The 22,994-nt window shown below is 39.4% G+C and overlaps 1 protein-coding gene across 5 annotated transcripts in view; it reads left to right on the forward strand.

The window, feature by feature from the left end:
- The window catches only part of PTPRM (protein tyrosine phosphatase receptor type M), a 437,605-nt gene extending 415,327 nt beyond the window's left edge, over window positions 1–22,278 (forward strand). For all 5 annotated transcript variants that reach the window (XM_056483790.1, XM_056483785.1, XM_056483787.1 and 2 more), the window contains 10 exons: window positions 682–798; window positions 5,139–5,293; window positions 5,623–5,758; window positions 6,330–6,479; window positions 6,935–7,108; window positions 9,854–9,985; window positions 13,041–13,166; window positions 14,927–15,090; window positions 17,141–17,276; window positions 21,510–22,278. In XM_056483790.1, coding sequence (XP_056339765.1) covers window positions 682–798; window positions 5,139–5,293; window positions 5,623–5,758; window positions 6,330–6,479; window positions 6,935–7,108; window positions 9,854–9,985; window positions 13,041–13,166; window positions 14,927–15,090; window positions 17,141–17,276; window positions 21,510–21,563 — 1,344 coding nt within the window. In that variant the 3' untranslated portion in view covers window positions 21,564–22,278. The remainder of the gene's footprint in view (window positions 1–681; window positions 799–5,138; window positions 5,294–5,622; window positions 5,759–6,329; window positions 6,480–6,934; window positions 7,109–9,853; window positions 9,986–13,040; window positions 13,167–14,926; window positions 15,091–17,140; window positions 17,277–21,509) is intronic.
- Window positions 22,279–22,994: the final 716 nt, after the last annotated feature.

Consider the following 22,994-nt stretch of genomic DNA (forward strand, 5'->3'; position numbering starts at 1 on the left):
CACACCATGTGCCTGAGAGCATTGTCCAAACGCTTCTTGAACTCTGCCAGGCTGGTGCTGTGACCACTTTCCTGGGGAGCCTGTTCCAGTGCCCAACCACCCTCTGGGTGAAGCAATCTTTTCCTAATATCCAGCCTAAACCTCCCCTGGCACAGCTTCAGGCTGTTCCTTGGTCCTGTCACTGCTCAGCACAGAGCAGAGATCAGTGGCTGCCCCTCCTCTTCCCCTCCTGTGGAAGCTGTAAACTGCAATGAGGTCTCCTTCCTGCTGCAAAACACTTCTATTTTAGAAGGTAGAAAGATATTTTTGAGACAAATCAACAAGTAGATGTTGGGGATAAAAATTCTGGTGGTATTTGTCCCTCTGGGCACACTCTGCTTTGGAAAGCATAGTTAGAAATGAAGTTAACTAACTCAGCTGTGGAGGGTATAAATGTCCTTTGTGCTCCAAACAAATTTGCCTTACTTCACTAAGCACAACACAAAGCTTATGTGCAACTCTGAAAACTGTCTCAAAAAGAGGCAATGTCCCTCAAACATTAAGCATTTCCATGTGCAGAAAATGTGACTGGTTTGTGCATGATTGCACTTTAAATCAGAAATCATTGCACAGAATGCAAAATAGATTCTGTATGAACCTTCTAAAATAAATGAACCTTAATTTCTTCTGTATCTTTTAAAGGTCAAATGCTGCAAGTACTGGCCAGATGACACAGAGATATATAAAGATATTAAAGTTACCCTAATAGAAACAGAGCTGCTGGCTGAATATGTGATTCGAACGTTTGCTGTAGAAAAGGTAAGTTTCCAAATTCAGTTTTCTTAAATACAGTGCTATCTGCCAAAGTAACTTACAGGTTCAACAAGGGAAAGTTAAATCTTTTGACTGACGTCCTGGGTTTGTAGGCATTTTTGGATAAACGACTACCGCCCTCTTTTGGTAATCTGTGTTTTCCTTCTTCAAATGCAGCAGCTGTTCTGTGCTTTTCATCACTGCTGGCCCCTGCCTGAGTTAGAAAAAGTGATCTTCCTTGCCTAGGAGAAATCGAAGCCTCCCTCCCAGCAATCAATTGAAAAACACATTTGTGCTGCTTTCCCATCTTACATTCCCCACAATCATTTTCTCTCTGTACCAGAGGCTGCATGCAACATTATTCAGAAGTCTGTGGTGGAGAATACGTTTGTTTGTTGGGCTGGGGTGTACCTGGTCTGCAGAGACAGAGTTGTAACAAATTACTGTTCATCTCAAGGCAATTTCCCTTTTCATGTGGAATCCATCCTTACATGGGGAGTTCCAATCAGTGTGTTGTATTACTGTTTGTTAGAATAATGCCACACATTTCTTCAATGCTTTGTAGCTTGTAGAACTTGCAGCTCCCCAGCTGCAATATATGGAAAACATGCAAATAACAAATAAGGCAGGATTGGTCAGTGGTGATGGGTACCAGCAATTTGTGTCAACTCATTATTTTCATCCAGAATTCATTAAAGGACAGAAATGTTTTAATTGTATGTATCAGGACCCATTTGAGTTGCAGAACACCAAGGAAAGGGCCTCCTTGGTAAGACTAGATATTCCTAATGGCACACAGAAGTAATGCTCCATCACAATGAGTAGATTTTCAACTAATTATCTTAGAAAGCTTCTTTGGATTTAATTGCAGTACCTGTGATTTATTGGTTCTCTGTAATGATGAAATAGTATTCATTTATGGGTTTGAAGAACATAATGTTTAGCATCAAAGAATCCTGCACCCAGGTACCTGAAACTGCCAAAAAGACTACCCCACAGGGTTTCTGTACACACCTCCAGAGCAACAAAGGAATTAGGGTTTTTTCCTGTTTTATTCTTCAATCTAATACTTAAATATGCATCAATGCAGCAACCTGAGGGTAATGATAATAGAATTACGTGGTTTGAATGAATTGAAATATTGTATCATGTTTACCACTATACATATTGTATACTGAATTCACTCAAGCCTGTTGTTTCCTTGCATTTAGGTATTTTTAATAAACAGATGAGAAACGTTGGCTACACTTTGAAGTAGATGAAGCAGTGGTTGATTTCTATTCTGCAAATTTTAAGCTCATGCTTTGATGTTAGCTTTTCGCTTCTTAACTGGGACTGAAGAAAAGACCTAGATGATTTTACAGTTGAACATAACCAAACTGTCTTGAATAAGTGCATTAGAACAGATAGAGATAAAAGGCACTAAACATTTTATTTCTTTTTAAAAATCTCCATCTGAAAAGATTTCATTTAGACATTGCTTTTTAATAGTTGGTAGTTTTTCAGTAAGCCTCTAAAAGCAGTGTCACTGTAGTTTGAGTAAAGTACATTTGTGTTTACTCTATTTTCCATATTTTTAACTCCTCCAGTGGTACTGGAGCATCAAGTCTGTCCATCTCTTTCACCATAATTCTCTCAAGTTTTTATTTTTGATGTACTGAGATGGATACTTTTCACCTTCCCTAAGTCAAGGTGCATGATGAGACAGAGCACACCCTAACCAAACATGCAGATAATACTAATGGAAAGGTGGGATTGCAACACTTAACACTGGAGCCTCCGTTCCAAGGGACTTGCCTATTTCACTAGCAGGAACTTCAGTAATTCAACAGGAAAAATTGAAGAGTTCTATGCCTTAGGTGGCCTAACCTCCTCTGCCAGTACAGGGTGACTTCTGGGGACAGCATCTGAAATCCAGAATGATTAAAGATTTAGCACATATGAATTGCAGGGGTGGAGTTAAGAGAACTGGCCTTGACCATTGTGGTGGAGATGAGGAGGAGGGGTAAGGAAGATCCAGCTGCAGCGTGCAGCTACCTCATAGATGTTCAGAAAATCAGAGGAATCAAATTCTCCAAGACCCCTTGTCCCTTCTGACCGTCCTTTCTGTTTGTTGATGAACATCTCATACCTGCTCATAAAGTACAACTTAGAAGTTTATTTGCTTGAAGATAAATTGATCACTAACTTCAGTTTTTGGGGTTTTTTTTTAATGGAGTAGTAGGGGGATAATGCTGAGAAAGTTGAGCCCAAAATTGCAGTCTGATTTTGAAGACTGTTTCCTAGATATACTTTGCATTGTATGAATAAGCAGTTCCTTTGGAGTTTCTTTGCAGCACAACAGTTAACTCAGATGAATAAGTCATACATGAATAGTAACATACAGCAGCAGCATAAGATTTTGTAGAATTTTTTAACATCCTAGGGTTTAGCAGTGTACACCATTTTCTGTTTGTTTCAGCTGTATAGTCTTTCTCAGCTGAGCATATGTTTTTATGATTCATGTAGTTGTGTGCTATTTTGAATTTAGAAACCAGCAGGAAAGCTAGATATAAAAATCATTCCTTTGTAGATATAATAAGAAAACTCATTATAAAAGTATCTTATATGCAAAACCTTCCTTTAGTAGCTGTTAACAATGACAGACAAAATGCAGTCAGCCTGACAAACAGCCTTTTCACAGCTAAGGCAGAGCATGTACAGGACATAACCTGATCTTTGTAGCAGCCAGGCCCATTGCCTTGGAGGGGCATTTTGTTTTTTGTAAACTATTTTAAAATCTTGGCTGTATACAGCATGAAGAATTTGTCTGGATACTCACTTCAGTCCTCAGCTGGTATAGTCATGGCACTGCTTTTTTCTATGGGATCTTTGTTTCTTTGAGGGTCATGGGCAGTTGTTACAAGCAATATAAAAGTGTTTGAGACTCCACATAAGGAGAGCTGTTTACAGGGTTGAAGGTCTTGCTTACAGTGGCAGAGATGTGTTAAACTAACACACTCTAAAATCTCCAGAGAGCAGGGACCAAATTGTATTTGAATGTGTTTGCTAGACTGACTTAAAATGCAAATTGTTTTATCTACTCCTGGATTTCAATGTTTTAAAATTGGTTTTTAGGATATAAGGTCATTTCTGTTTCAAGAGTGTGATCTCCTCAGTCCACGCCACTGCTCATATGCTGTTAATCCTCTCCCTAGCCTCCCTTTTTGTGTCAATTTCCAGGGGAAATGGGATATTCCTCTGAGCACATGCCCTGTCTCCACAGACCTCCAGCCTGAGCTGTCAGAGCATCAAAGATCCCCAACATACACTAATTCCTCTCTAGTCCAGTAGAACTGGCATGTCCAAAATTTCTCCACCACTGAAAATCCCAGACTAATACATAATAGCTGTAAATTATATTACTGGAATAGCTGGAAGATTATATTACTTATTATTCAAAGAAATTTTAAAGAAATTATTCAAAGAAATTACTTTAGTATTCAATAAAACCTTTTATATGTAAACCAGCTCAAGACAGGAAATATATCTTTAAGAAGAAAACCTGTAAACTATCAGTTACTAATATTATTGACATTTAGTCCAGCCTAGACATGCTGTAATTTTGCTGTTTGTTTATGAACTATGTATGATGGCCTCCAGTCTGTGGATTTCTAATGAGAATAAAATAATGGCAGCTACATTTTTAGAGGGGAAAGGGAAAATACAAGCAGTAAGAAAACAAAACTTAGCATACACACTTCTAAAATCCAGACTGCTCCCCACAGTCATACAGAAAATGACTTACACAATCTGCTTCTCATTCATACCTGTCTAACCATATCTGTCCTTTTAGACACCTGAAGGGTGAGCATGTGGAGGGCTACAAACACAGCCCCTATGGTTGAAGGTGCAAGAAAGTTTTATATTATTCAGCTTTTTCTTTCAGACCAATGAAGGAGACAAATGATAAGGAAAATTATGCTGAAGCTGTAAGTTCCCTGAAGTCAGCAGCAAAACCCCTGTGGAGGGCAGTGGGAAAAAAAAGTCATCTGTGCTCTGTGTTCAGCCTTGTTGCTGACCTGTTCTGTGATCATGGCATGCATCTTAAGGCCACAGTTTGCAAAGCAGCCTAGTGAAATATAGAGATGAGCATTTCTCTTGTTGCTAAAAGTTTCTGACCAATCCAGTGCTTTCTTAGGTGGTTTTGTTGAAAGGCTTTGAAACCAGTTGATACCTAACCTTTGAACTTGCTCTCCTGCTATGAGGAAGCTCTCCAGCAGCCTGTACAGATTGTGTTGGTAGGGGTGGATGCTTTGCAGCAAGGCTGAGGCTTTTGAAGATTTCAACCCTTGTCTTTCCAACAGAGAGGCGCCCATGAGATTCGGGAAATCCGTCAGTTCCACTTCACGGGCTGGCCCGACCACGGCGTCCCGTACCACGCCACGGGGCTGCTGGGCTTTGTACGGCAGGTCAAGTCCAAGAGTCCGCCCAACGCCGGCCCGCTGGTCGTTCACTGCAGGTAGGTACAGCAGAAACCTCTCTGCTGGGGTTTGCATCAAACTCAACACCTACTTTTGCTTCTCCTTTGCTGTGTATTCCCCACACAGGTTGCTGAAGGCACTGGAGCTCTACTCAAAAAATAACTGTAAACAAGAATATATATATTATATATATAACAAACATATGTGCAGTATATAAGTAAGAGTTAAAAAATTGAGTCTGAAGTGCAAATGCCCTGCTCAATTTCAGTAATCATCCAGTTGATCAAGTACCTGTGAGATGAACCATGACACCTTTTACATTTCCAATACACTGCTGCACATTAACTGTGCTCTTCTTCTACTTCAGTGCTGGTGCTGGCAGAACTGGATGCTTCATTGTCATTGACATCATGCTGGATATGGCAGAACGAGAAGGCGTTGTAGACATCTACAACTGCGTGAGAGAGCTTCGGTCCCGGAGGGTGAACATGGTGCAGACAGAGGTATTGCTCATCTACTGGAATACTGCTTGGCAAGAAAAAAATGCTCTTCTACCCATAAAGATAGAGCTTTGTAGCTGGCACCCTCCAGAAAGGAGTTTACTCAGTCACATGCAGAAAATAATCTCCACACAAACGTGAAGAACCTCTACCCAAACAAGTGCACAGTTATGCTTCGCTGAAGGTTCACAGTGTTTCTTAAAAAATAAGAGAAATCAGGACTTGTTCCTCTCTGGGAAGGATTCATTCTGGAGTCATCCTGTTGAGGTTTAATTTCATGATAGCACCTACAGAGCTACCCAGAGGAAAGAGGAAACCAGAAACATTCTGAGTTTGTTACAGTGTTACTGCACTTCTCTAACTACCTGTAATTAGTTTAAGCCAATCTTTATATATTCATTTCTGAATGAGAGGGATAAAGTTTTTTAAACTGTGGTTGTTGCTTCTGGTCTTGCTTCAGTGATGGTAAACTGAAGAGAGAAGTAGTTGTTATTAGTTGTTATGTTTTATTTACCAAAATACTAATGGTCTTTGCACTCCATGTCAGTAACTATCTATTTTACTGCTTTACCAGGAACAGTATGTATTCATCCATGATGCTATCCTGGAAGCCTGTCTTTGCGGGGACACATCTATTCCAGCTTCACAAGTTAGGTCTGCTTACTATGAAATGAATAAACTAGATCCTCAAACAAACTCGAGTCAGATCAAAGAGGAATTTAGGGTAAGTAGTGGCTTACATTGCCTAGAAGCTGTACAGTTCAGCTATACTAAACACTTCTTAAGATTTTATAGACATATGAATTTTGTAACAGGTCTAGGAGGGAAAGACTTTAAAAAAGGGAAAAATAACATGTCAGTCATCTCTACTACATTATGCTGAATCATAAAATAAGGCAATGGGGTAGTAGTATTCTTTTAACTCGAGGGAAGCATGGCAGTCCTTCCACTGTCCTTTCTCCAGAAGGCAGGCTGCAGCTGTCTTTGAGGTTATTTTTCATAATTGTTTGCTTCCAGGATTTCTCCGCTTCCAAACCCTGCTGACTGTGATGTGTTTTCATTTCTCTGCATATTGATTCCCACTGAAACTGAATGCTGAGCTGATCTATTCCTAAATATTTTGGGTTGCTTTCACTGCTGTGCTAATTGTTCTGTTGCATTGCTTGCTCTCTTTGGAAGACTTTAAACATGGTGACTCCGACGCTGCGCGTTGAAGACTGCAGCATCGCGCTGCTGCCGCGGAACCACGAGAAGAATCGCTGCATGGACGTGCTGCCTCCAGACAGATGCCTGCCTTTCCTCATCACCATAGATGGGGAAAGCAGTAACTACATCAATGCTGCCCTGATGGATGTAAGTCTCTGCCACGTCATTAATAATAAAAAGGCAATAAGCAGCCCTCCAGACTGAGCTGTGCTAGAAAACGGAGTCGGCATAAGAAGGAACACCTTCCAGCTTGTTCTGCTTCCCAGATGCATGGCACAAAATCTTTAAACTCCCAAGTACATTTAGGATCACACATATGTTATGTCACAGCCAAGGTTCCAAAGCCATGCTCAGAGAGCAATTCAGGGAGTTCTGATAAATTAAATCTGTCTGGATTTCTCCCTAGTGCTTGAATTTTTAAACATCTGGCCTAGGAAAACAAGAGTTACCTATTAAGAGATTGAGGCAGTTAAATAGAATAATAAGGTTTGCAGCAATGTTTCAGTTCCCTTTGTTTATAATTTAAACAAAGTAATTAACAAAAAAAATAATTGTCTGTCAACACAAGATAATACACAAGCCATTACTTCAGCCTTCCCGTTTATTTCTGTTTGAATGAATGGTTCCTCTTCATGTCTGTGTGGAGCTTTTTTCCAAATGCATCTGTGGCAATTCTAATCCTTGTAATAGAGTAACAGTAAAAAGACACTTAAACTGCCTTTACAGTCTGTAGATATTTATAGCCTATTTTTGACGATTTACAGCTATAGTCATTACGGTTGTCAAACACATAAACAAGAAGAAAACAGAGGTTAGTAAGGAAGGAACACATTGTAAATGGCCTTTTTAAAAAGTGAAGCTAGAGTAATAACAGTTTATTGCAGTTTTTTCATTTCTTTCCTTCAAAGTTCTCAAAGCCTTTTCCTACAATAAGCCGAAGTTCAAAACACTCCTGTGAAAACGTAGGAAAATATGTCTTTGTGTTTATCTACGTAGAGAAACTGAGAACAGAAGTGTAAGTGATTTGTCTGGCTTCTTACAGTAGGTCAATGACATTTCATATTAGAACAGAGCTGCCTTAATCTGCATTTTGCAACTGTGCCATTACATTTCTTCTTTCCTGGAGACTTCAGTACTGGTTTGTTCTGTGAATTAAGTAATGCTCAGAAAGAGCAGGGCCTCAATACTTGCTTTGAAGATGCTTCCCTACTTCACTGTTGAAACAATGGGCTGCATAAAGACTTGCCTCTGTATCTGGGCAAAAGGCTCCAAGGGAGGAAGTGGTTTGGGTTGCTTTCCACCTGAAGCACGTTAGCCAGGCTTCTGCAGCATCCCTGCACTGATGGACAAGAGCATTTGTCCATCTCTCTAAACATTCAGTCTCCAGCAAGCAAGATTAAGTGTTTCTCCCTCTCCACTTGAATCTGTTGAGATGTTGTTGAATCACTTCATGTTAGCCTTTGGAGCTCACTTCAAGAAAAATGGATAGCAAGCACAGTTTTCGTGATTTAGTATCAGAATGAATTTGAGAATAGTTTTCCCAAAAAAAACTTCTGGGGCTTCTAATTAATGGATTAATGATTAATGGACACCCCTTTGGACATCTCTCATCTGCATGAAACTTCCAGCAAGGCAGGACCAGTAGGATCTCAAGCAGCTGCCTAGTGTAGGAGCATCATTACCTGCTGGTTGCCATGTGCTGAAACAAAGAACCAGAGTTTTGCATGTCTGCATCTGTACCCAAAACACAGTGGAGTCATTTTCTGTGGTCTCCTCAGTGACTGTCTGTGAAAGGACAGTCATAGAATATCCAGAGCTGGAAGGGACCCACAAGGATCACCAAATCCCATAATTGCTAGGGTTGGAAGTTCGTGTGGTTCAACCGCACTGCCAAGCAGGGTCACCCTGAGCAGGTGACATGGGAACACGTCCAGGTGTGTGTTGAATGTCTCCAAATAGGGACACTTCACAACTTCCCCAGGCAGCCTGTTCCAGTGCTCTGCCACTCTCTGTGTAAAGAAATTCCTCCTCACCTTGTGGTTGGAACTTGTGTTTTAGCATATGGTCATTGACCTTTCACTGGACACCACCAAAAAGAGTCTGTCACCATCATCTTGGCTCCTGCCGAGTCAAAATCCAAATCCTGGCCCTGCACAGGAGCCACACCATTTGCCTGCCGTGGCTGATCTGACTGGGTCTCTGTCATGGTGCAAATGCTTTCAGTTCAAGGCATGGAGAGACTTCCCCACCCTCCTTCACAAAGGCAGTGGCTCCCCCTCCCAACACTTGCCCCAGTATGGCCACGGTAGCTTCCAACTCTCAGAAGGATGTAAGTGAAAATGCTGGTTTGAGATCCACAGTGGAAAAGTTCCAGCAAACAGCTCAGTCAATGACACACTCTGGTACTAGAAGAAACAAAGAGCACTGAAATTTATCCCCTGGGTATCCTCACTGCTGTCAGATAGACCAGAATTTTAACAATATTTCTGAAGAATAACTAGATATTTCCCTTCACAGGCATCATTCAAGTTTAGAGCTAAATACAAACAGCCAAGATTAATCTGTCCATTAATAGCTCAAAACAAAACCCATTGCTCAAAATCTTGTAGGAGTTGCATTGAAAGCAAAAACCTCTGATGATTTTACTCTATGCCTGTGGCATGAAATGCATTTTAGAAATATAACATCTGCAGAAGTTATATCCTGCCCAAATACAGTTTATTAACTTTGAAGCATATAAGATCTCAGGAAGGAGCTGAAAACAATATATTAATTATACAGAAAATAGAAATAATGCTTTCAGTCCTGAAGTTTTGGGGCTATGACTGACATTCTGCTAAATGGATTTTTCTCTCTTACCATTCTTCTCATGATCTTGTTATTTCTTTGCAGAGCTACAAGCAACCATCAGCTTTTATAGTTACACAGCATCCCTTACCAAATACTGTCAAAGATTTCTGGAGACTGGTCCTAGATTATCACTGCACTTCAGTAGTTATGTTGAATGATGTGGATCCTGCACAAGTAAGTCCAGAAAAATGCTTCATTCAAAAGAGTAGTGCTGGTGCCTCAGCTTCTCAGACCAGCCTTAGGATGTAATTAGTTTTGTAAAAACATTAAAAACTTACACACTAAAACCTTGATTTGTAGCTTGCAGATACTCATAGGGGAAGAGGAATAAATCAGACCATCAGCAGCTTCTCCACGCTTAGGTGCATGCACCTATAATTTATTCTGAAAACGTGTTTTGGGAAGGGCTACTAAAGCCCAAAAATTATGGTTGTAGATTTCTGACTCAAGTCTGAAACATGCTATAGTGGCCAAAATCATAAACAGAAGCCAAGAGCTATTCATTACCTGCCTGAAACATGTCAACAACCTTGGTCTCCTTACCAGGGAATAGGTGTTCCAGTGTGAAAATCTGTGTTGTGTGTTGCACAAAATTATGTCATTAGCAAGGACATAGGAGCTAAACCAGGAGAGAGGAACTAAAGATTGGAGACTAAGCATCCTTTGGAAAAGAGGGCAACAAAATGTGTAGGGGAGTGTAATTACCTTACAAAAGAGTTACCCATGCTGTACATGTTGTTCAGAAAATTGGAAAAGCGAACCCAGTGGTTGGCAGTTTCATCACTAGGATTAATCACTAAGTGTCCCAGAGCCTGGCTCACAACTGCACAATTCCAGCTTCTTAAAAAGATATCATTCCTTAGTTCCAACAAACTGGACCCGCCCTCTGCTGGAATAATGTGGATAATCTGAATTCTTTACATGTAAATATTTGTTAATTATTGATTAAGAGCAACTGTATTTTTTAGAGCAGACTGCAGGTCATTTAATGATCAAGAATCCTTTTAGCTTTGTTCAGTATTGCATATACTTAAAAAAATATTTCCTTTTCTTTTTAACATGTAGAATTTTTTTTTAAATATACTGATCTTCCTTTTGTTCTTTCAAACGAACATGTAGGAATTCCACACACTATTTTAAAGCCTGAATTTCTGATTCTAAGCCCTGCGTGTCTACAGGGAGGAAAAATAGAAATGAAAGACAAAACTTTTATTCATGAATCTAAGATTATTTTCTGAGTGAATAAGGAAAGACTCAAGGGAGACAGACTGTTAGGGACTGCTGAACAGAGTGTTTTTTAATTTGTTGGCTGTGTTTTGAATTTGCAATAGGGCATGGCTATTGCAAGCATTTATTAGCCTCACAGGATTTAAAAGCTATTGGGATATGCAGTTAATGCACCTGCCTCTGCAGTATGTTAAACCTTTTACCTCTTAATGGGAGTAACAATCTTTTCATTAGGAATAAATCTTAAAACCCTCAGAGCAAACAGAAGTGGAGAGAGGGCAAAGCTTATTAAAAACACGCATTACATTCAGATTTATTAGTAATTACTGTTATGATTATTATTTATGTATATATGAAGTGTTTACAGTTCTGTTTAGATATTACCATTTATGTGGATTGTTATGCTCTATTGGGAAATGAAATTCAACCCTTCACAGTGACTCTGACTTGAAGAGAGTCGCTAGCATCACTTGCATGCAAAATGTGCAGACTTAAATGCTTTTGGTTTCTTTAGAACTTGAAACTCTTAGCTTCCTAAAACAGCCCCAGCAAACAGCTCTGCTTATTATCATTCAAGCATTTTTCAGGGATGTGTTGGAACTGTATTCCTGTGTATTTGAAAGATGTGTACTAAACTGTGCACATGTTGAATGATCTGAGCACTGGCGTTTGCAGTTGTATGCATTGCGTTTTGCTATCCTGTACACCAGCATATTTCATAACAAAAATTTGTGTAAGATTTAGACAATATTTGGAAAGCAGTTGTCTCAGCAGACCAAATCATAGGGAGGGTTAAAAAAAAATGAAAATATATTTTCATTATACTACTTCAAATTTCTGGGTTTAACTTGTTAAAGTGATCTCCTGCAAATCAGAGCCTGTTTTCTTTTTTAATTGGTGTAGTAAATGATTATGTTTTCCTAAAATGCAGTCATCTCTAAACAGCTTTGTTGAGGGATAAGTATTATAAGAAATGCAAAACAACATCTGGAGTAAATGTGATTTGTCAGCTCTGCTCTGGATCACCAACAGCAATGCAGCAGAATGAAGACCACAGCTGTTTTACTGAATGAAATAAAAAGTTCCAAATATGACATCAATGCTTCTGCAAGCAAACAAAATTTCATGAGTTCATATTTAATTTTGGTGAATGCTTACAAAAGCTACATGCTCAAACTGCTCTAAATATCCCTGGCAAAAAAAAAAAAAAAAATCATTAGGATTTTCTTGAAAAAACATGGACAGGCAGATTCTAGCTTCAAAAACCTGCTTGCAAAGTGTTGATTCAATCTTTAAAGTGTTAGCACAGATGGTAATTGTTTCCTGGATTAAGCCATTGTCATATTATTAGACACTAAAACTGTGCAAGATAATAGTAATTTTACTTTGTGATCTTTAGATACCTAGAAGTAATTTTTTCTGAGAACTGAAGAAAGCATAATTAATATTTTCAGGTGTCACTAATAAGATGAAATTAAGCAATTATTGAAAGTTTAAAGCAATGCTGATATTAGCCAATATCATCGGTCACGGGTGAAATACATGGGAAAATTAAGTCCTGATTTTTGAGAATTTATGTACCCTTCCTAGTATAAATCACACACTCTAATGCAGTTTGAATTATTAGCTGTTCAGGGCAGCTGGAGATACCAGGACTTTGGTCTTTAGCCTGCACTGTTTCCAAGACATGGCAATATTTCTCAGCCTCTCCCTGTCTCATCATAATATATTGTAGAACTAACATTGAGTGTCAGAAGTGTTTTACTCCAAACACCAGACACTGCAAGTACAGCAGCAAGAGACAGCATGTTAGGTACATGAAAAGGCATTATTAAAGCAGAGTGCTCGAAACTGAGCTTGGTGCATCGTGTATTTTATAAATATGCTGTGCAAGAATTCCAGTAGTACATGCGTGACAAATTAAAACACAGGAAAGTTTCTTGAGGCAGCATGAAATCCAAGGTGATTAACTGTGTTCTGTTTTTGTCCATGACTCCTGTAGCTCTGTCCTCAGTACTGGCCAGAAAATGGAGTTCACCGGCACGGTCCTATCCAGGTGGAGTTTGTATCAGCTGACTTGGAAGAAGACATCATCAGCCGGATATTCCGAATTTATAATGCAGCCAGAGTAAGGACCTTACTTGCAAAACAAATTCGTTACAGTAGATGAGTTTAGTCTATTCAAATGATAAAAATGAAGCTAAACTCACATAGAGCCATTTTCATTTTTCAGCTTCTTTTTTTGAAAGCAGTAGTGCAATACTGAGTCACACCACAATCAAGCAGGAGGAAAAAAAAGCCTTCTATGTATAATATAAGTAAAAAAATATTTAAATACATATCTCAAGTGTGTTAAATGCAAATGAAATAAATGCAGTATTCAGATTGTATGGTAGCCAAAAAATGCTGAAATCAGTGCTGTTTTCAATAGTTTGAAATTAGCCATCCTGTATATTTGTATCTTGTGTCATGTGAAGAAAGCTGTGCACCAATACTAGTCACGTTTTTCAACAGCAATCTCAGCCTCTTAATGAAGATCCTGTCCCACTAACCACACTTCATAACATATGTAACCACTTCAGAAGGGCAAGCAGGTTGTTCCTGTATCCAGCTTTTATACTCTCATAAAGTTGAGAGAAGATTAAACAAGCTGAGTGGAAAAAGATTCCACCACAGACCATGTATCTATTCCAATCCAGGGAGCCTTTGCAATGGACTTGTATCAGCTGGCAAAAAGCTGTAGTTAAGCAGCACTCAGAAAAAATCAAGAACTTCCCTGGGCTCACTGGACAGGGAAAGACACCAAAAACATGTTAATATCCAAACAGGGAAGCAGATTGTAAAGCTTCAAATACTTTTTTTAATACTCTGAAGGCCTGGCATTTTGCAGTAAATGTGGGAATATAAAAAGCACAGCCTCCAGCAGTATTAATGTGACCTTCAGCAGGCATTGGGTCTGGCTGATCTGCTTTGGGAAGAGGGGCCATCAGCTGAAAGGAACTGGACAGGAAATCAGTAGATTCCAGACTTTGACATAAAGCACACAAAACCAATTGGAGAGCACATCTAATGCTGCATCCAGTTTGGTTTATTCCCATATCGTGTATCTTACATCCTCTCTATCCACTCTTACTCTAGAGAATAAAATATAATGTCAGTGTTTCTATGTGTTGTTCGTTTTAAGAGTGGTACTAAAATGCCCTCACTTTGCACAGAAGTGGCAAACTCTAGACTACAAAACCAGTTTTCATGTGCATGTTTATTATGCCCTTTTCAAAGGACTGTACTTTCCTGCCACTATCACTTGTTCTGTGCCTCTTTTTTATTTTAAATCACCATAAAGCAACTGTTCAGTAAAGTTTCACCAGAGGGGTTCTGACTGCTGCAGTAGAACACAATAAAATAAAATGTAGTTAGATATTTTTTATGAGCCAGGAACATCTGAGGGTTCCATTTGGTTTTTTTTTAATGTTTTGTTCTTCAGAATATCTTGAGGTTTTGACCTTTCTTGTTAAAAAGGGACAGAAACATATAAACATTCTTAAAAATACTGAAGCTTATATATGAAAGCAGTATATAATAGAAGTTATGTTGCAGCTCTGTCTTTCCTACCAAGTTCCTGCTTTCATATTAATTAATTATTTGTTTGATCATGCAGATGTGCTATTGCTGTGTTTTAGCCTATTGTATAATAGTCTGTTTAAAAACTCTTATTCTACTAACTCCATTGGAAATTAAAAGTCATAAATCCTCGAGGGGGCAGTTGAAATTACATTAGCAGTTTGTCAGCAATCATCTGCTTGAACAGCTTCCCTCAGTGATGCAGATATCTGAATGACATGCCAAAACAATGCCGTTCTTTTCCTGCTTCTGCCCGGATGCGTGCAGCCCCAGGACGGCTATCGGATGGTGCAGCAGTTCCAGTTCCTGGGATGGCCCATGTACAGGGACACTCCCGTCTCCAAGCGCTCCTTCTTGAAGCTCATCCGGCAGGTGGATAAGTGGCAGGAGGAGTACAACGGGGGAGAGGGACGCACGGTTGTACATTGCCTGTAAGTGCCGGAGACGGGAGAGGGAAGTGGGGGAATGCTGTCACGGAATTTGTGCCAGCCTTTAGGAGATTTGTGACGAGGTGAACAGGCATCTGTCTAATCTGGAGCTGAATAAATAATACAACTGCTCGTTTAAAAGCTTTGAATGCGAGAGGAATTGTGTAATTTTAATGTAGATTCATGAGTTTCCCCATCTGTCCTTTGTTCGAGCCCTATGAAAAGATGATGGGTTTGAGTTAACTCTGTTTTATATAAAAATGTCCAGCGACTCTTGCAAATGGGAAAGTTGCATATTTATTCACAGTAAATCAAAAATGTGCCTTCAGAACAATGTACCTTTTATTTCTGCAGATAAGGACCATAGAAATGAGTACTTTTGGAGAGGTGATTCATTTTGCAGGCGTAAAGCACAGGAGTAAAAGTGGTGTGATAGACCAGTTACAATGATCCTGTAATTGCCTTCCCTTTCTCTAATAATGTTATATATTTTTGTCCCTCTGTGACTTCGTGCTCCACTGATGCAGACTCTCATCCACTCTGCCACCATCCTTCTTTTGATATAGTTTAATACTTGTGCATGCTTTAGCCCTCAGAACTAGCTGATCTTTTGAGGCTGGGTCTTCAGTGGTTGAAGTAGTATTCTGTTTAAAGATGTTGCCATGATGGAGAAGGGACCTGCTAACAGGATAACCATGTTCAGAAGTTGGGATCCCGTGTCAGAATGATGGAGGAAAATCTAAGACTATATTAATAATTCCAACTATCACTGACCTTGAACAAGTCATTGCTCTTCAGTTTCCCCATCTGTAGTATGGGGATAATAATACTCTCATCAAAGGAGCATTGTGCAGTGTGATTAATTAATGTTTTGAGATCTTTAGCTGAAAAGACCCTTTTGAAGTGCAAATTACTGTTATCTCTGAGGTGGCTGATGATATTAAATAGTTGTACAACATCACACATGCGTCACTTCCAGGCAGTAAAGAAAGAAAAAGCTCTAATATAATCCTTTTAAATTACTTTATTTTAATTAAAATTCTCAAACAGTCCCACAATATCAGCCACTGTTTTGGCAGCAGAGAGCATTCTTTTCATAGTGCCTGGATGTGACAGATGTGCGACATTGTGTCTTCCTTTGAAAATCAACCATTTGCAAAGCTTGTTTGAAAGGCCTGCTACCTAACTAGTCTGCACTCTGGTAATTATTAAGGTTTATTATTTTCAGTGAAGCACAGCCTAGAGATTCTGATTAGAATAAGTGTAGAAATAATGGGGTTTCCAGAAAGAAAGAGATTCTCTTGAAGATTAAAAAAAAAAAAAAACAGGGATAAAGTATTATTAAATACTGCATTTGATCACGTATAGGAACATTTGTGCCTGGCTTCTTTGTTAGCAATTCTCTGATAACTGTGGGTGGAGGGGGAATACATCTGCCTGTGGAAGCAGTCCTTGCAGGCAGCCAGCCCCTCTTCTGCTGCCAGGAGCTGAGGTCACCAGCCAGGGGGACATGGCAGCACCACCCAGTGCCACACCAAGTGCAGCCATCAGGACTCCCACAAATGAGACTTATGGTGCTTTTGTGGTTCCTCTGAAATGCCTTTGTGTCCAGGAGGAAAGCACCAGAATCTGGAATAAAAGAACTCAAAGATTTGCTTTCTCTGTGGCATTTCCAGGCCTGATGCTCATTGCAACCATGTGTGTTTACAAAGCAAAGCAGTGTTGAACTGAAACTAAAGGTACTTTATCCTTATTTTAGTATCTTCTTTGTGCTGTCTCCAGTGTTCACTGAAGGGTGGTGCAAAACTCAGCCATTCAATTCCCTCCAGGCTGTCAGCCTGCTGACTTCTGAATTACTGCTTTGAGATCTTTCAGCACGCTAATTCCAATTAAAAATCATGTTTTGCCTTAGAGCTCGGCAGCCTTTGGGGCCAGGAATGTTCTGTGGTTTCTCCCTGCTGGGACTCATGCCTTCTGGAGCCATCCCTGTTGCTGCACAAACTTGTGACACAGAGTCCATTGTAACTGAGCCATTTTATCACTTGCACTGCAGGAATGGAGGTGGCCGCAGTGGGACGTTCTGTGCAATCAGTATTGTTTGTGAAATGCTTCGACATCAGAGGGCTGTTGATGTATTCCATGCTGTGAAGACACTGAGGAATAATAAGCCTAACATGGTGGACCTTCTGGTATGAGCTTTTTAACTGCACCATTAAATAGAAAATGTTCTTTTTCTCAGAAGAGTCAGTAAGATTTCCAGGATTTGCAGTGGGAGTTGTTCACAAAGCAAGCAAGTCATTTTCAAAGGGGATAATGAAGTCACTTCACTTGTAAGAGTATTTTTACACTGCTTTCTTCCCAAGGAGACTTTGTCTCTGTTCGTTTGAATTTTTTAAGAGTTTTAAACTTTCAGATGAACATCCTTATTAATTTTCTTTTCTAGCAGGCTGAACCAAGTGGAGAGCAGCCCTTGCATGGTAGAAATAATAGTTATGTAAAATTAAATGCCAGATTTTCAAATTATATATTTTATAAATAGCTTAATCGCCTAATATTTATCAAAGCCATGAATTTCAGTTTGACATCCAGAATATTGCATTTAATTATGGTTGCTCTATCTCATAGAAAGATTAAAGAAGTTCAGAAACAAGGGGCCATGTGCAATTATTTTCCTAGAGAGTGTTTTATGAGCTTTTTTCCTAAATGGAGAACTGCTGAAGTGCCAGCTGCTGTGCCAGAAGAGCTGCAGAACAGCTTAAACCAGCAGGTTCTTACACTCCAGTGTGTAGTTTTGTACTTGGAGATGGGTGTAGCGTGATGCCCTGTTCTGAAGCCTGGGCTATAAAAGACACTTTTACAACATCCTGCTGCAGAGGTGGCTGCTTAAGAGGCAGCTGCATTTGATTTAGTATCACAGGCAGGAGGAAGCAGCATCTGGGCACTTTCAGGGATGTTAACCCAATCTGAGCCAATTTTGCAAGTCCTGGTTAAACAAGTGGGGGTCATTTCAGCAACTTTTCTGTAGCATGCCCAGGGTGAGGCAGGAGACATCTCACAGAGTTGGTCCAACCTCTTGTAATTTTAGGGGAGGATCCCTTCAGATGAGCTGGAGAATGGTCAGAAAGAGCCAGGCTTTCACACACAGGTGAAGGCAGGTAGGGAGGGACATCCCACCTAGCTGTGGCTCCCACCACATCCCCCATCACAGTGCTCTCTCCTAGCCTGCCTCTGAAGTGCCAAACCCTCCCCTGGGCCCAGCTCTGGCCAGGCAGATGGCAGAAGGCCAGATGTTGTCAGCTGTGCAAAGCAGGTTCATGAGCAGCACTGCAGGGACATGAGCCAGCAGAGTGGAGCTGTGAGTCTTGTATCAATGAGAAACCATCAAACCTACACAGTGGTGGGAGGGAGCAGCTTGGTTGGCTTCTCTCCCTCTAGTTTATATTCTCAGGGGGAGAGCCATCATGCTGAGAACCATACATTTTTATTTCCTAAATATTAAGAAAAATGTCCTTCTACTTCATTCATGTAGTACAGTTTAGACAGGGATTTGGCAGGCCTGCTGTTCTCCATTCTCCTAGAGCTTAAGTCCACAGAACTCACTGATCTCTTATTCATTTATTTTATAGGAATAAAAAGAAAATTATCAGTGTAGATGTACAGTTAAAGAAAATGCTCTCTATAAATTCCCATTGCTGACAGTTCTCCAGGTATAGATTTTTCCAGGCAGTTGTTTCCATTTTTCAGCAGAAAATATTTTTAATCAAAAAAGCTAAATGTATTATTTTAGATGTAAAAGTATCTTTTAGTAAATTGAGGGTGGTATTGAGAATGTCTGGAAGGCATAGAAAGGCCTTGTAGGGCCTTTTTTTATTAGGAAATTTCAAAGCACTTGTGAAGGAGATCAGTGTTGTTTTCCTTATTTTAACAGACAGAGGAATAAAGGCAAGGGACAACCAGGATTTTTCCCATTATCACACAATGCACTGACTGAGCAGAGTTAGAATGACATCTCTTCAGTTGTGGTTTGCCCCCTTGGAGGAACAAATATTTGAATTAGCCAGGTTTCAATTTCCATGTAGATTGCTGCATGGTAAAGGGAATTTGACTTGAGTTCTTTTCCTGATCTTCTTACTGACTTTATCCTTTATGACCTTTCTTATATTAATGTGTCTTTGCCTCAGTTTCTCTATTGGGAAAAGAAGTAATATTCATCTACCTTATAAAATTTTACAATTTTTTAAAAGATTAAATGCTCAAAATCGTGACATTATTTCACAAAAATAATTTTAAGACTGCTTTATGTCATGCACTTTCTGACTAGATAAAATGCAGTCTTTGCCATCCATACTTAGAGATTCATCTCTTAATTTCACTGAAACCTTTGGTTTTCCTCCAAGTGTAAAAATCTGAATGCCACATCCCTACAGTATGGAAATCTGTGAATTTTCTCAGCTACCATACAAAGGCAATACGATACTGCAAATGATACTGCAAAATATCTATTATAGAGTGCCCAAAGCATTTGGTGATAAATGTTATTTGGCCAACCCACAGGTGTCCTAGAAAATAAATTTAAATATAACCTCTCTGAAGCTAGATAGTCTAAAGAGACTTTTAATATCCACCATCAAGTGAATAATAAAAATGTACAAAGGACACTAGTGAGTGAACACAGTGGGAAATAAGATATGTCTGCTCTATAAGACAGGTATTCAGTTTACTGAAAATGACAGTTATTCTGCTGGATCAGTAAATCAGCATAAAATGAGCATGGAAGAGTGGAAATGGATGAGTGGCTGATCTCTTGTTTTGATCTGTTATGTAGTTATAGAACAATTTCCATTTATTTAGAAACATATATGCAATAAAAGCAGAAAAGGAATTTACATAATACTCTATTCTTTCCTTTCTTCTTCTTTTTTATTCTTTTCACATTCTGAAGAAGACACAAGCAGTTTATGGAAACTTGCAGGAACTTTAAACCCTCACATACAACTCACTCATCACTTAGGTTATATGTGCACCTCAGAGTTGTTTTCTTGTGACATTTTTCAACCAAAGAACTTCAGAATGGCCCATGCTTCTTAATAGCTTTTTTATTTTATTAATAGTATATGATCTTTTGCTTGTTAAGTGGACTCTCTTCTCAGCTAAAATGTGACCCAAAATCACAAGTATGGGCCAAAAGATGTAATCCTTTACAATATTTGCTTCAGTGAAAAGAGAATATATCTGAAGATAATACTATTTGTGATGTTGGGCAAGGCTGATTGCTGTCAGCTCATTAAATCTGTTGTTGTTCCTAAATGGCAATATGTGCTTAGTTATCCTTTATTAATTGAAAAAAGTGCATAAGCAAAAGAGACATTTCAGTAACAGAAATAGTAATGAAACTGGCAGGTGTTTCCAAATTGAATTTTCAGAAGCCAAAGCCCTTAGATTCAGGGAACCTGCACTTAGTATTTCTTTCTTTTTCTTTTTTCATTTAAATATTTGTAGTATTTTTAAATATTGCAAGTAGCAAGAATGGAAATGGGAGAGGGGTATGCATGAACATAAAACTGGGAAGTCATCAGTGACTGCACCATTTTAAAGTTTCAGAGTAGTCCAAGGTCAGTCAAAAACAATCTGTCCTCTCAATTCCACTGAGGATGGGAAAGGGGCCAAGTCATGACCCTTTGTCCCCAAAGATGCAGAGTGGGTTTGCATCCCTCAGGAAAGGGATTTCCCTGGGACTTGCTCTGTTTCCAAGCAGTTACAAATAAAACCAGCAGGTCTGTGTTTGAAGCACAGGGCTGGCACCTGAAAACTTGGCCTGGGTAGCAGGAGGACTGTTAAGAGCCTAATTTGAGCATCACTGTCAGTTGCTAAAAATTACTTGGAATTAATCCAATTAATTTAGCTCAGGCCTCATCTCACAATCTTGTGGGTTGGGTCTGGGCTGCAGATAGAGGATCAACAGTAAGCAAGCTGCCTCTTGCCCTGAAATGTAGCAAGTGCCTGAATGACATTAAAATAAAAGTTGCCATCTGGGAAGTACTAAACACTGGGTCTATTTTAAGATAAACATTTCCAGGGAGGAATTTCAATAACTCCAATTCTCATAATGTGCTCCATGAGCATTTTGACAGATGACAGAAGGGTTGCAAGTCAATTTGCTTATGTGCAGTCAGTTTTTCTAATACCAAGTGTATTAGAGCAGCTAAATACTCAGTTAACATGAGCAGTACCATAAGTTGCTATGTATAGTGTCTGCTGTCAGGTTAATATAACGATTTCCTTATCTGAAAATAAATTGGATGTGCAAACTGGTTCCCACTGACAACAGCTGATAGTAAATAGTTTTAACAGGAGAGAAATATTGATGCCTTTAATTAAGTTTCTTCAATAACTGACTTCATGGTTTTCTTTTGATTTTTCAGGATCAATACAAATTCTGCTACGAAGTGGCTTTAGAATACTTGAATTCTGGCTGATTGTCCAAACAGCACAGACAAAGCTCCTCCTTTCACTACCACAAACAAAGCAAGTCACTTCATGATGTCTGTGTAAACAAGATGAAGACTTCTCAGTGTTATGCTTCTACTGCTTTGTATGATTGGCTCTTTTTAAGAGCCCAGGAGATGTTTATAAAAGCGCTTGCACTGCCCAAGTCCCGCTCCGAAGGCGCTGCCTGGCACCCCGTGAGCCTGCACAGAACCACCTTGAACACCTGCTCATACTCAGCCATCCATGTGGTGAAGCAGCATAGTCCTCTGGTAAATAAGAGAGCACAATTATATTCTTATGAAGGAATTTGTACTTTTTCTGTTACATTTCGTTGCCTGTGATTCTCATTTATTGTCACAGCCTAGTGTACATTTCTGTTCCGTGGAGAATGCTGTCTGGCATTTTGATAATATATGATTTTAGTTATATTTGTATTCTAACACGTGCATAATAAAGGAATCATATGTAGCTTATCTGAACTAACAGAAAGACATGTACCAAATCATGAAAACTTTGTTGAGTTGTAATTTCTATCCACTTTGTACCATTTCAGAGAGAGAATCTTGATAGAAATGCAGTTAGAAAATGCAAAGGACAGGATGCTCAGATTAATATATCCAAAGCTTTTTCATTTGTTTATATTGTAAATATTTTTTGATTTCATCAAATTATTTATTCATTAAAATGATTTTTTTTGGTGAAGCACAGTGAGTGACAATCATTTTTATTAAGCCCTGGAAACGCTTACTGTATGATAGTGTAAACATTTGTTTACCTTGTATGGATTCTCAGCTCAATAAATAATTACATACATGATAAAATTTTGTTTAATTTAATATCTCTTGGCATCTGAGTGCCTCCAACTAAGCCTCTTTTCTAGATTAAATCTAGTAAATACTGAGCTACCTCCAGTGAGTGTTTATTGTGTTACCCAGTGTTGATCCAGCCAATAGCAAGGTCATAGAATCACAGAAACACAGAATGTTTTGGATTGGAAGGGACCTTATCCTCCTGCCACACAGGCTGGGGCAGCTTCCACCAGACCAGGTTGCACAAAGCCCCATCCAGCCTGGCCTTGAACACTTCAGGGATGGGGCATCCACAGCTTCTCTGGGAAATTTGTTCCAACTCTCAAAGTGAAAGATTCTTCCTAATACCTAATCTAAATCAGATCTTTCTCAAGATAAATCCATTCCCTCTTTTCCTGTCACTACAACCCCGTGTAAAAAGTCCATCTGCATCTTTCTTGTAGGCTTCCTTCAGGTACTGGAGGGTTGCAATTCAGGTCACCCTGAAGCCTTCTCTTCTCCAGGCTGAACAAACCAAATTCTCTCAGCCTTTGCTGGGATCCCTGGAGCTGGATGCAGCTCACCAGAGTGGAGTAAGATATGCTGTGCCAGTATATGAAAGAGGTGAAT

Source organism: Oenanthe melanoleuca, chromosome 2 (assembly GCF_029582105.1).
Source record: "Oenanthe melanoleuca isolate GR-GAL-2019-014 chromosome 2, OMel1.0, whole genome shotgun sequence".
Lineage (NCBI taxonomy): Eukaryota > Metazoa > Chordata > Aves > Passeriformes > Muscicapidae > Oenanthe > Oenanthe melanoleuca.